Genomic DNA, 12,273 nt, shown 5'->3' with positions numbered 1-12,273 from the left:
AGAGCCAATTGTTGTTGATGTGTTTGGTGATACGTCAAGGCTCGAACGAAAAAGGATTAAAAGTGTAAAAAAGTAAAGTTAATGAATTAAAATCACAAGAAAATAATTTTACTGGACCAGTTTTGCTATTTGAATATATTTTTTTAATAGATTATAGAGATGAATGTGGGAGACAACCAAAAACATTTGAAGGTATCCCGGCTTGACAATACCATTTTTTTGGGCCCTCTGGTAGGGTACACATTCCTATGCTTCTCAACTATATTTATATCACCCTAAACTCTAGCCTAGAATCATCACAATTCAGCACCACTCTCTCTTTTTTTCTCACTATATACCCTCAATCTCGCATTATTGTAAGCTTCTTTGTATCTGTCCAATAATGGCGGATTCCGGGGGTACCTCAGCGGTGGCGAAAAGAATGTGCTCCATACCGGAAAATTTCCAGCTGCACTTGTCCATGCTAGCCTTGCAGTTTGGTTACGCAGGCTTTCATGTGGTTTCACGAGCTGCACTTAACATGGGCATCAGCAAGATTGTGTTCCCTGTTTACAGAAACATTCTTGCTTTGTTTCTTCTATTGCCCTTTGCCTATTTCCTTGAAAAGTACGTAGTTTTTCTTGAATCTGTTTGATTTAAGCATTTTCAACTATAGGGTTCTTAATTGATCAGTTGATCAATGATCTCAGGAAAGAAAGACCACCTCTTTCTTGGAACTTACTCCTCCAGTTCTTCCTTCTTGCCATTGTTGGGTATGATTATTAGTATATAATTACACGAATGCGTGTGTGCGCGTGAGAGAGATATATAACATGCCATGTTTTACTTCACAGAAACAATGCATGTATTAAAAAATTGATGGATTATTTTACAAAAAATGGCAGGATTACAGCCAACCAAGGATTCTACTTGTTGGGACTGGACAACACATCACCTACGTTTGCTTCTGCGATTCAGAATTCAGTTCCAGCTATTACATTTCTCATGGCTGCACTACTCAGGCAAGCAAAACTTTCAACAAAAAATTGTTTCAAGAAAGTCGCTTTGTTCTGCTCGATGTAAGTTTTGAGCGATGTTATTCAATTTCAGGATAGAGAAGGTGAGACTGGATCGAAAAGATGGCATCTCAAAGGTGGCCGGGACAATATTCTGTGTGGCGGGGGCATCCGTCATCACGCTATACAAAGGCCCCACCATCTACAGCCCGGCTCCCCATCTGCGCATGGGGGTGGAGGTGGCAGCACCGGCGGTGATGGCTCTTGGTGACGCGAACGGCAAGAACTGGACATTGGGCTGCATATTCTTGATCGGCCACTGCCTGTCCTGGTCCGGCTGGCTCGTCTTACAGGCACCGGTTCTCAAGAAGTACCCAGCTCGGCTCTCATTCACGTCTTGCCAGTGCTTCTTCGGTGTCATCCAGTTTCTCGTGATCGCCGCATTCGTCGAGAGGGATCCTCAGGCTTGGCTCGTGCATTCTGGCGCTGAGCTTTTCAGCGTTTTCTATGCTGTAAGACCGTGCAATAACCAATGACTAACATTTGGTTTAATTTCTTTTTCGGCTCACATGAAAATAATGATTATTGCAGGGAGTGGTGGCTTCGGGGATCGCATTCGCTGTACAGATATGGTGCATCGACAGGGGTGGCCCGGTGTTCGTGGCGGTTTACCAGCCGGTTCAGACACTCGTTGTAGCAATCATGGCTTCCGTGGCTTTGGGGGAGGAATTCTACTTGGGAGGGTATTCACATCATCATCATTATATTCTACTTCTACTATTTCATGATGTTCCCCTTCATTTTGAAATATTTTTTTAATTCGAGATTCATTATTCAGTTAAATCCACGAATCAACATATATAATATTTTCGATAAATTATTACATGGATCACAAATTTTCATGGAAGAGAAATCAAATTACTCTATCATTTGATTTTTAAACTATATTGAACGCACAGGATAATTGGTGCAGCACTTATTATAATCGGATTGTACTTCGTACTGTATGGGAAAAATGAAGAAAGGAAGTGGGCAGCGATCCAGTCCCCCGCGGACCACGGGATTAACAGAACAGCCCCACAAATCAAGTCGTCCTCCATCACCCAACCACTTCTCTCTCAGTCAACCGAAAATCTTTGACCAGAAAAAGTCACCTGATTTAACTACTTTTTTTTTTTTCTTGAAATCTTTCAATCCAGTTCGATTATGCTATAATATTATATATATATTCAAAAATTTAAGGTTTGGATGTGTATTAATCATATTTTATCAGGGTTAATCTCTTTCTCTTTTTTCCTGTTCGACGAGGGAAGAAATTAAAGCAGATGCTTATTATGATTTCGTGAGATTGGATTTCTAATTATGAAATGTGATATTGTTTTCTTCTTATATTCTTGTTTTTATTGGTAGAGATCATATATACAATTATGAAATCCAAAAACAGCGAAAATTTAGTTATGAAATGGTAATGCTAATTTTTTTCATATAATTTCGAGGGATCATCAATGCATATACTCACACGTTACCAATTCAATGTTCATTAAAATAAATCACTTTTTAAAACAATAATGCAATAAATTAAAGAATTCGGAAATTCAAGAATTTAAGAATATTTGAATAATGTTTTTGTATATGCATGCTATCCATATTTTATAAGATTTTTCGTTGCTTTCACGTTTTCGTCCACATTAAAAATACATGTTATGAGTGACTATAGAAGAAAAATTAACCTACATGTTGAGAAGAAAAATGGTCCACTCCTGTATCTTTTGCATTCTTTTTTTTTTTTTGGTTTTAATAATAATTATAGTTTTTTATTCGGGCATTTTCAGTTGTCTTACCTTGTATATTTTAAAATCAGTTGTCATATATATTAGAATCTTATATATTAAAAAATTTCAGTCATCTAACTTCTTTATTTTTTTTTTAATTTTAATCTTTTTAATCCGAAATTTTAACATCTATTCACAGTTAGTCAATCTCTTACGCCATGTCTTATCGTTTTTCATTGTCCATGGTTTCATCGTGTGTGCTCGAGATAAAAGTTATTTATTTTTGATAATTTTAATCTTTTTAATCGGAAATATTTCCTAAAGTCTTACTCATATGTCTTTTTATTATTGAATTTAATAATTTTACATAATGCTAATATGATATTACACACGTCTCTATTAGTCATTTTTTTATCGGATATACAGTTAACACTAAAAAGTGAATTTTTTTAAAAAAATAATCAAAATAATGAATTAAAATTGAAATTTTATGTTAACTAAAATTAAAAAAATACAAACAAAAAATAAAATTGAAATTTGATTACATAAACTCAATATATAGTGAAAGATAACATGTTTGCATTCTCACGTGATAAGAAGAAAAAAATGCAATAATATGGTAGATTCTCACATGATAAGAAAAAATTACAATTTTTGAGTAATCATAATTTTAGTCAAGTAAAATTGATATATTTTGATTTTTAATCACAAATTTTTTATATTTAGTTTTCATTCAATAATTTTTTAGTCTTTTTTAAACAAATCCAAAAACAAACTCCATTGAATATATTGAATATTTTATTTGATCCTAACCTGTGAGAACCCGAATTTCCAGCATTTCAGCAGCAATGCAAAACTCCAGCAGAAGTTAATATTTCCAGCAGCTAGCAACTAACAATTCCAGCATCAAGCTAATATTTCAGAAGTTGATATTTTCCAGCAAATAAAATTCCAGCAGATAGAATCCAGCAGCAGAAGAACGAGATTCCAGCAGACAGTTACTAATTCAACTCATGACTTGTAACTGAAGCATTCAAAATAGAATAAAGGCTGTTAAATGCAGATTATGACCATTAATAGGGAGTCTAACAGTCATATTTTGACCTATAAATAACACCCTCAAGTCTTTGAATTGGTGTTACACAAATCTTGAGATTATTACTTAAATTTTCGAGCTAAGAGAGTGCCTTGTTCGAGCTGTAAAATTCAGTAGCGAGAGCAACCAGATTTCCAGTAGACTTCAACCGAAACTCTGGCAAACTACTGTAAGTGGGCTTATGTATAAATATCTTGAATCCAGTTTGATGATTTATGTTTTAAAGCAAAGTTTCTGTATGTTCGATTTCTGATATCTGATTTTTGAAGCACTGAAACTTAGTGAACTAATGGTAGGAATATATATTCTGAACATTACTGATTACTGATTACTGGCCTCCCCCTTAGAGGAGAGAACATATAGCGAACTGATATCAGTTTAGCCATGAAATTCACGAATGTGCTCAATTGTTAAATTTCTGATTACTGAATACTGATTACTGATTTCGGAATACTGAATACTGATTTCTGTTATGAAAATAAGAATTTCTGTATATTATTCATATTACTGTTTCTGTATGAAAATGATTTTGAAAACTGAGAGTTATTCCCGCCCCCGCTTACTGAGTGACAACCATATCACTCACCCACCAAATCCATCTCAGATAAGATCGAGGAAGAATTGTTAGAAGAAGAAGAACATCATCAGTTCTGGGGCTGGTGAAGAAGACTGTTATTTTTTTCGGTTCTGATTTATGTAATTAGATTCCGCTGCATCTGTTAAGACAATATTATGTTCGGTTTTACATTTTCGCTGTAAAATATTTGAGTTTGTATCAGACATTGAGATATTCAGTATTATGAATAAAAGACTGGTTTCTGAATTTTGTACTTATGATGCTTGTTGTTTTCGAATGGAAATTTGAGAGCAACGCCGGTGTCAACTAACCCCCATCCCGGAACGTGACATAAGCTACATTATTAAAAGAAAGCGACACTAACATTTCAAATATGTTGAAATATGTATGTAGAAAAATATTAATATCAAATAAAAAATTTAAATATCTTCGGAACAAAAACCAAATTATTTAATGAAACTTAACTTATAATACTAAAATTGCAATCTTCCCTCTTAAAGACAAAGAAAGCAACTGTATCAAACGCTTCTCAAATTCAACACTAATTAATGAATCAAAAGAATAACTTGCACACGAGAGACTACACATAACAGTTTAGATTAATCAAAGAGTCTCCTTAATTACATATAATCCACTGCACAAATCGTATGATTTTCTAACATAATATACACATATAAACCTATTTCACTACAAATGAATATATATATATATATATATATATATATCTTATTTAAAAGATCCAGGCGAAGGGCACGCCATTACTGTCTTTTCCACTGTCCAAATTACTGCCAAAAGCCCCCATATCATCCACAATCCTGAAAGAAGTATCCTTCGCCGCCTCAGCCCACAACGACGAATCATCGAACTCCGGCAAGTTCACATTCAGATTATTCAAAATCCCGCTCGCGCTCACAAATTCACCCGAACCCTGCTCGCTATCCACAGGTGCTACCGCACTCGAACCGTTTTCTTGACTCTCGGTGGAAGGACATGACTCGGGAGGAGATTGGTCCTGATTTCCCTGGTACAAATGGGGTAGGTTGAGCTTCGTGTCCGGGCCGTAGAGCTTACGCGCAGCGACATCGTAGGCCACAGCGGCGTCGTACGAGGTGTCGAAAGTGCCGAGCCAGACCCGCTGCCCGCGATTCGGCTCGCGTATCTCGGAGACCCATTTCCCCCACGTGCGCTGCCTCACCCCTTTATACGTGCAAGACGCGTTCTCCGGGCCGCCCTTCCCTCTCATGCATCCCTTTCTTGAACTAGCCTGTGCACTACTTTTCCGAACCCTTTTCTCTCCTCCCCCTGAAGGAGCAATCGATTTCAACATTTTTTTTGTTTGCAGTGTTGGATGAGCAAGAAAAGAAGAAAAGGGTCGCCATTAATTTATAGACGCATAAGGGTTGTGAATGAAGAGATAGAGAAGGGTTGAACACATACGTGTCTCCGGCTGAGGAGTGTAGACTTATACTTGGCAAGAGAGACTGGATTTATCGTGTCTTTATATTTCCCAATATAAAGAAAAAAATGATTATGCAAAAATGGAGCTCAGGTGGCGCCAAGGGAGGAGTATATCACTGAGAAGATAATTGATCATGTGCCTCAATTTCATTACGTTGACATCACCTTATGCATCACTCTTGCCTCGAATTTTCCTTAGTAGATAAGTTTTAATTTTACTTCTTTTTTTCTTCATACCTCCAAAGAACAAGGAGCTATGGAGGCACTAAGCATGAGTACTTTTGTAGTTTGTCGTGGAATATTACATATTTACATTATATAGTATGATAATTTTTTTCAAAATCATACCAAGATCGAAGATTCTTTATATACATAATAACAAGATAAATTGTTATTATTATTATTATTATTATTATTATTATTATTATATATAATCTCATTTGGAATATTGAGAAGTTTAATATGTAATAAATTAATGTTTGGTGATATTAATTGAGCACTGGTAATCTTTTCATTTTCTAATAATAAATTTTCTTTGCCGTATTGTATTTGTCTATTAGGTTAAGTGAATTGATATCATTCTATCCAAATCCATTTAATGATGTTTATCACAAAAAAAAAGGTTCAAATTCCGAGATTTTTGGGGTTTCCTCTTGTTTAAAACCTCGTGTATTTTTTCCACCAAAAATAAGTGTACGTTTACACTGCAAGTCGATGTTTTTCCTAGTGTAATTCAATAATCTATCACTATATTTAAATTGTTCATTATACATTACTGCTGAGGGAAACTGCTATTTTACGAAATTAATGTTTACACTTAAAATAAATTTATATTTATTTTACACTTAACAACTAAAAATATAAGATAAATACAAACTTAAGGGTGTCAAATGAGATGAAGAAAAACATGATGTGGTGGTTGTAATTTTTGAAATTATTGAATTTATTTGTTATTTTCACAAACCTCTAAGAGATTTAGATGTGATATTCAAATATAATTGAATTTCTTTGTAAACATGTAAATTCTTAAGAGAAATAGATGTAATTATCTAAAATGGGAGAAAAAGTTTAAAAATGATATGTTTTTTTAAATGGCGCTTATTCAAATCACACACGATTATTTAGATGTACACACATATTATACTCTCGAATTCAAAACATTAATGATAAATCTCGTTATAATTTCTGTTACTTTATAAAATTAAACTGGCAATGATACGAAATAAAATTGTAACAAAAGCACATTATTCTAGAAAACATAATTTCTTATGTATATATATTTTCCTTTGTTGATTGGTAATAATGGCAAACATTAGGATCACCACTTTAGTATTCTCAAAAGTTAATATATTAGTCAAAGGATGTTTGAGTTAGTATGGTAGATGAACATTTGACTAATGATTATGAATTTGATTTTTTATACCAATATCTTTCATGTTAGTCTATTACACAAGATTTATCCAATGTAGTTTGCAATTTATTGCATTAGTTCGATGTTTAATTAACTTTTTCTAAAGGGTAGCGATTGCGGTTATATACTAAATAAATCGAGCAAGATGATCTTTATTTGATACCAAACAGATGATTTTAAAATTATTTTAATATATATAAAACATAATATTTCAAAAATATTAACACTTCAATTATCTATTATTTATGTTTAAATAATTAATTTATGAAATAATAGTATGACAAAATCTGTCATTTCGAAAAAATTAATTTGTATGCACAAAATGATTTTATGGTAAGTTAATGGTCAATTTACTTTAAAATATATTCTATATAAAATAATATATAAGTATCATTATATGGTTTTTATCTACTCTGTGTGTAGTTTGTTGGTGTACAGCGTGGGATATTCTTGTCTTTTTAGGAAATTAGGTAAAGTGATCTAAATTTCATTCAAATATTTCGTAAGCTTGATAGGATAATTTTAGAAATGACACCAAAAGATCATTTAACACCTTCTAGAAATCTTTTTTTCCCCAAAAAATACAAAATTTAAAATATATATTTCTATATTATAAAGGATCATATATATATTATATTTAATTACACAAAAACTGTTGTGAGATAATCTCACGAGTAAATTTTATGAGATAGATCTCCTATTTGAATCAACCATGAAAAAATTTATTTTTTTACCAAAATTATTACTTATTATTGTAAATATGATCATGATTAACCCGTCTAATAATTCGTGAGAACATCTTATAAAAAACCTAACAAGTTAATTATTGATTATGCTTCGCGAGTATTACAATTAGTTTATTTATGACATACAAGATAACTATTGAGGATCAAAAGCCCTGATCTGATGAGTTCTTTTTTCTTTTCTTGGACACTTTTTTTATTATTTTGCTATGAAGGGATATCGCTGTTCTTGGTACAGTAGCCGATTATAACGAGTAATCACTGTCTAACTAATGAAAGATTCAATATGAAAGTTCGCATGTTTAATATAGTTATAGTTATCTATTCATTTGCTTTTCAATAAATACATTAATTCCTCCACATAGTGAAAATGGCTCATTTCCAACAAGATGATGACCAAATCTGCAAGATCAAACCCATGTTGTCGCGACCCTCAAAAGGTCGTGGAGGTTTTCGCGGCATTCAAGGCACCCAAGTCCGAGCACTATTAGATAGACAATGCACCAACCAGTAATGTGTCTCGCAAACCCGAAATTTCCAATCATCCAATGAGAGCGAGAGCGCTCAAGTAAGGTGTGAGAAATATGAATTTCATAACCAGAGTTGAAATCATCAACCAGACCGTTGCTGGATGGATTCATGAAGGTGCTGCTGACATTTGCTCTGATTCAGCACTCTCTCTACATTTCTGCAAGCCTGCCCTTATCTCCTTCAGCATTTCATTAACCTTTATACCTTTCCTGCATCAAATGACACAAAGAAACGTTTATTCCAGACTTGTTCAAAACCCAAATATAATCTCCAAGTGTCTCCGTTTTATAACACAATAATCGGAAATAAAGAAGATTACCATATCTGATGTATCAAGAATTCAATTGAACATGTATGGAAAGCTGTGCATATACTAAAAAAAATAAAGAACTTACAAAACACTGACACCAACGACTGAAAGAGGTCGGGGGTATTCATCAATTTCCTTCAACTTTCCTTCATCGGTTGAACTGAGAGAAGCAGCAGTTTCAAAAGAAGAGCCGCTCTGCAAATCTATCTTATCACGTCCTATTCTCTTTATTTCTTCTTTTAAATATGGAAACCTTTCCATTGCCTATGGAGCGGATAAGCCGATTAACTAGGATAGGTAACATGTAAAGGGAAAAGCCTTTTTTCGTCGAGAAAAGAACATCTCTAAATGCAAAGAAAACTCAAATACCTCAGGTTTGTCAATTTTATTCAGAACCACAATGTGAGGTCGTTCAAGGTAATCAGGATTGTACATGCGCAGTTCCTGAAAAATCGAGGTACTCACAACTTCATAGGATCGCATATGATATGATCCTAGCCACAAATAATATCCAGAGACATTCATATAGAATGAAATGTATCAGCACTCACTATTTAAATTTGTAAAAAGCATTAGGATTTAGTGAAGTACCAAGAATCCGTTGTTCGCAGATTTGTAGAGATTGGTGTCTTACCTCTTTCACTGTCCTGTAATCACGTACAGGATCCTCAGCGGCTGCATCGACAACATGGACCAACATACTAGTCCTTCGCAAATGCCTCAAAAAGTTGCGACCAAGACCCTGAAAATTAATGAGTATGAATAAAATTACAGTTGATCAATGAACTAAAAATCACAAAACTAAGATACTAAAGAATAGGAAACTTTACATGCAAAGTACGAAAAATAAACACTGAGATTGTAAAAGAAATACAACTAGAATGAATACCTTTCCCAAATGCGCACCTTCAATGAGGCCAGGCAAATCTGCCAAAGTCGCCTGAGATGAAAACTGCCCAGCCCCCAAGCTGGGATCACCGTTAAGGCTTCCTAGATTTGGCATCAACGTTGTAAATGGATAATCAGCTATATCAGGTTTTGCACATGTGATAGCTGCCAGTAGGGTCGACTTTCCAGCATTTGGGAGTCCCTTAAAATCACAAGGCATCAAATTAGAAATTAAGAAAACAATATTTATCAAAGTTCAGCATAAAATTTACAAAATAGTAAAAAATTTGAAAATAATGAGAAATTGAGGAATATTTGGGATATAAACACAAGTTATACTTACAACAAGGCCAACATCAGCAACGATTCTCAGTATTAAATGCATAGTGACCTCTTCTCCTGGCTGACCAAGAACTAGAACCTGAATCAATTGAGTAAGTGTCAAGACAAGAAAACTAAGGGTATCACAAAATTGCAGTCACACTCTCCTATTCTTTTTAGAAGCAATAGCACTAAGGACGATTAAATAAACCAAAAGCCTAAGGTATAGTCAGAAAAACAACAGAACATAAGAAATAGATTTTGGATTCAAAATCTTAACAGATGATACAAAAAACTATGAAAATCCTCACCTTATCACTGTTGTCTCTTATTATATTGGTGGTTAAAGTCATCAATTTTTTCTTCCTGTGCTCAGGTGCTTCCAGCAAACTGATCTGGCATAACCAAAATGATGGGCAAAATTCAGGAAAACATGGGATTTTCAGATCAACTCTGACATCTGAAAGTATGCTGTTACAAGCTTTAACATGTCAATTACAGAGAATCTTTCAAGATTAAAATTTTTACCCAATATTCACGAGTTTTACAAGTTGAAAATCAGTAAAAAGGTTGAGAACACGGATCCTTACCCCTCCTTGTCCACCCCTCACGACAACTACTTCGTCACCTGGATGGATTAAATCAGCTAAAAGCTTTCCTCTTTTGTTTTTCGCAACTGTACCTGATATAATTCACAAAAAACATAGGCAGTGATTTCATATTTGGATTACATTTTTTCCTACAAAAAGGGCATTCTGGAATGAACATTTATGGACTCAACAAACCTAGAGGTACTGGAACACGTAATGTCGGGGCATCAAGTCCATTACGCAACTGAGAGGACAAGACACCCATCGAATCAACATTCCCGCCACGTTTTGCATTGTACTGACTCTTTTTGTGAAACTCCAACAGTGTATCTGTGTTCTCATCCGCATAAATCACGACATCGCCCCCATGCCCACCCACCGGAAGGATAAGTGAACCATCAAAATCTCGCTTATAAGAATCCCTTTTCTTTGTTTTGTCCTTTCTGAATGTTCTTTGAGACTTAGAAGTTTCCTTCTGGTTAGGAAGATTAAGAATGGCACCATGTCCTCCGTCTCCAGCACGAACAGAAATAATCACCTCGTCAAAATATTTATGACTTTCCTTCAACAGAGTTTCCTGACTTGGTGATGAAGGACTCTTTGTCTTAGTAAGCACATTTTTCAGCACTGCACATTGGTATTTCTTCTGCACTGTTGATTTCCTATGAAAATGGTACACAAAAACAATGGCTTTGGACTACATGAGAAGACACAAAACCAAAATTTCCTTCTGAAACTGAAAATAGACGTGTTGCCGTGAATTATAAAGCCAAACACGAAACCAATAATAAAATTGTCACCGTATATAACAGAGTTATTGAAACACAAATTACTAAAGCATTCCAAAATATACGAAAATAATATAATTTCAATTATTGAGACAGCTGGGCATCCCAATTCCCTGAATGGAGCTGTAAATTCTTTTTGCTACGACTATGATACCAGAAGTGAAAGAAAATAAAACAACAATACGCAGATCAACACAAGGATAAGAATTCATTACAAACAGTCCAGAGAAAACATCTTTCAAGTTCTCGGAAATCAACAGAAACAAAGAAAAGAGACAAAAAAAAAAAGAAAACAGTCGCAAATTCGTCTGTTCTTCCCTTCATTGACAAAAATCTTGAGTATGAGGAACCGGTATCGTAAAAAGAGAAAGCGGCGGAAAATTGAAAACTGAAAACAAACCCCAGAAGCACTTGGATTCTTGATAGAGAGTACATATTACATACCCACAAACAAGAAAAGATCGCAAGGAAACAGCAGAAACCGAAACCCACAAACTTTTATCAGTCAAGTTGAGAAGTGAATACTGCTGCGGCGTCCATGTAAGCATTTTATCTTCAGCTACGTGTGTGGGTGTCACTTCATGTATAAACTAACAATTTGCCAGCAGAGTTCTCCGCAGCTCTCTTCAATGGCTGAAATATCCACAACGCCCCACATTTTTCAATATTTTCTGTTTACGGCCCTTCCTTCAATGCCTTTGGCTGATGATAAACTACGAAAACATTTAATATTATTTCCATTTCGAAAAATAAATTAATATTTAGCTTAATTTGAGGATACAAATGATTTTAG

General features: G+C 34.4%; 3 protein-coding genes across 3 annotated transcripts; 1 reads left to right on the top strand and 2 right to left on the bottom strand.

Moving 5' to 3' along the window:
- Positions 1–285: 285 nt before the first annotated feature.
- On the top strand, positions 286–2,384 carry LOC142551610 (protein WALLS ARE THIN 1-like). The gene is made up of 6 exons (XM_075660931.1): positions 286–606; positions 690–752; positions 885–1,001; positions 1,090–1,507; positions 1,587–1,738; positions 1,955–2,384. The coding sequence occupies exons 1-6, from the start codon at positions 383–385 to the stop codon at positions 2,133–2,135; spliced, it is 1,155 nt and encodes a 384-aa protein (XP_075517046.1). The 5' UTR covers positions 286–382; the 3' UTR covers positions 2,136–2,384.
- A 2,671-nt stretch (positions 2,385–5,055) lies between these two features.
- LOC142550930 (dehydration-responsive element-binding protein 2D-like) lies at positions 5,056–6,106 on the bottom strand. The gene has a single exon (XM_075659977.1). The coding sequence runs from the start codon at positions 5,765–5,767 to the stop codon at positions 5,171–5,173; it is 597 nt and encodes a 198-aa protein (XP_075516092.1). The 5' UTR covers positions 5,768–6,106; the 3' UTR covers positions 5,056–5,170.
- Positions 6,107–8,318: 2,212 nt separating this feature from the next.
- Positions 8,319–12,182, bottom strand: LOC142551608 (putative GTP-binding protein OBGC2). The gene is made up of 10 exons (XM_075660928.1): positions 11,925–12,182; positions 10,888–11,354; positions 10,693–10,784; positions 10,414–10,497; positions 10,125–10,202; positions 9,783–9,983; positions 9,528–9,635; positions 9,263–9,337; positions 8,979–9,157; positions 8,319–8,792 (listed from the first exon to the last, which is right to left on the bottom strand). The coding sequence occupies exons 1-10, from the start codon at positions 12,026–12,028 to the stop codon at positions 8,690–8,692; spliced, it is 1,491 nt and encodes a 496-aa protein (XP_075517043.1). The 5' UTR covers positions 12,029–12,182; the 3' UTR covers positions 8,319–8,689.
- Between the last annotated feature and the right edge of the window lie 91 nt (positions 12,183–12,273).

Source organism: Primulina tabacum, chromosome 7, assembly GCF_025594145.1.
Source record: "Primulina tabacum isolate GXHZ01 chromosome 7, ASM2559414v2, whole genome shotgun sequence".
Classification (NCBI taxonomy): domain Eukaryota; kingdom Viridiplantae; phylum Streptophyta; class Magnoliopsida; order Lamiales; family Gesneriaceae; genus Primulina; species Primulina tabacum.
The sequence above is the reverse complement of the archived record's forward strand: the minus strand, read 5'-3'. Positions and strand labels throughout refer to the sequence as shown.

Bases quoted from the DNA above. Each gene is read 5' to 3' on its own strand.
- LOC142550930 (XM_075659977.1), bottom strand. From the start codon at position 5,767: ATGTTGAAATCGATTGCTCCTTCAGGGGGAGGAGAGAAAAGGGTTCGG.
- LOC142551608 (XM_075660928.1), bottom strand. From the start codon at position 12,028: ATGCTTACATGGACGCCGCAGCAGTATTCACTTCTCAACTTGACTGAT. The intron at 11,355-11,924 runs GTATGTAATATG...CCATTTTCATAG, and splicing joins CGATCTTTTCTTGTTTGTGG to GAAATCAACAGTGCAGAAGA. The intron at 10,498-10,692 runs GTAAGGATCCGT...TGGTTATGCCAG, and splicing joins TGAGGGGTGGACAAGGAGGG to ATCAGTTTGCTGGAAGCACC.
- LOC142551610 (XM_075660931.1), top strand. From the start codon at position 383: ATGGCGGATTCCGGGGGTACCTCAGCGGTGGCGAAAAGAATGTGCTCC. The intron at 1,508-1,586 runs GTAAGACCGTGC...TGATTATTGCAG, and splicing joins TTTTCAGCGTTTTCTATGCT to GGAGTGGTGGCTTCGGGGAT. The intron at 1,739-1,954 runs GTATTCACATCA...TTGAACGCACAG, and splicing joins GAGGAATTCTACTTGGGAGG to GATAATTGGTGCAGCACTTA.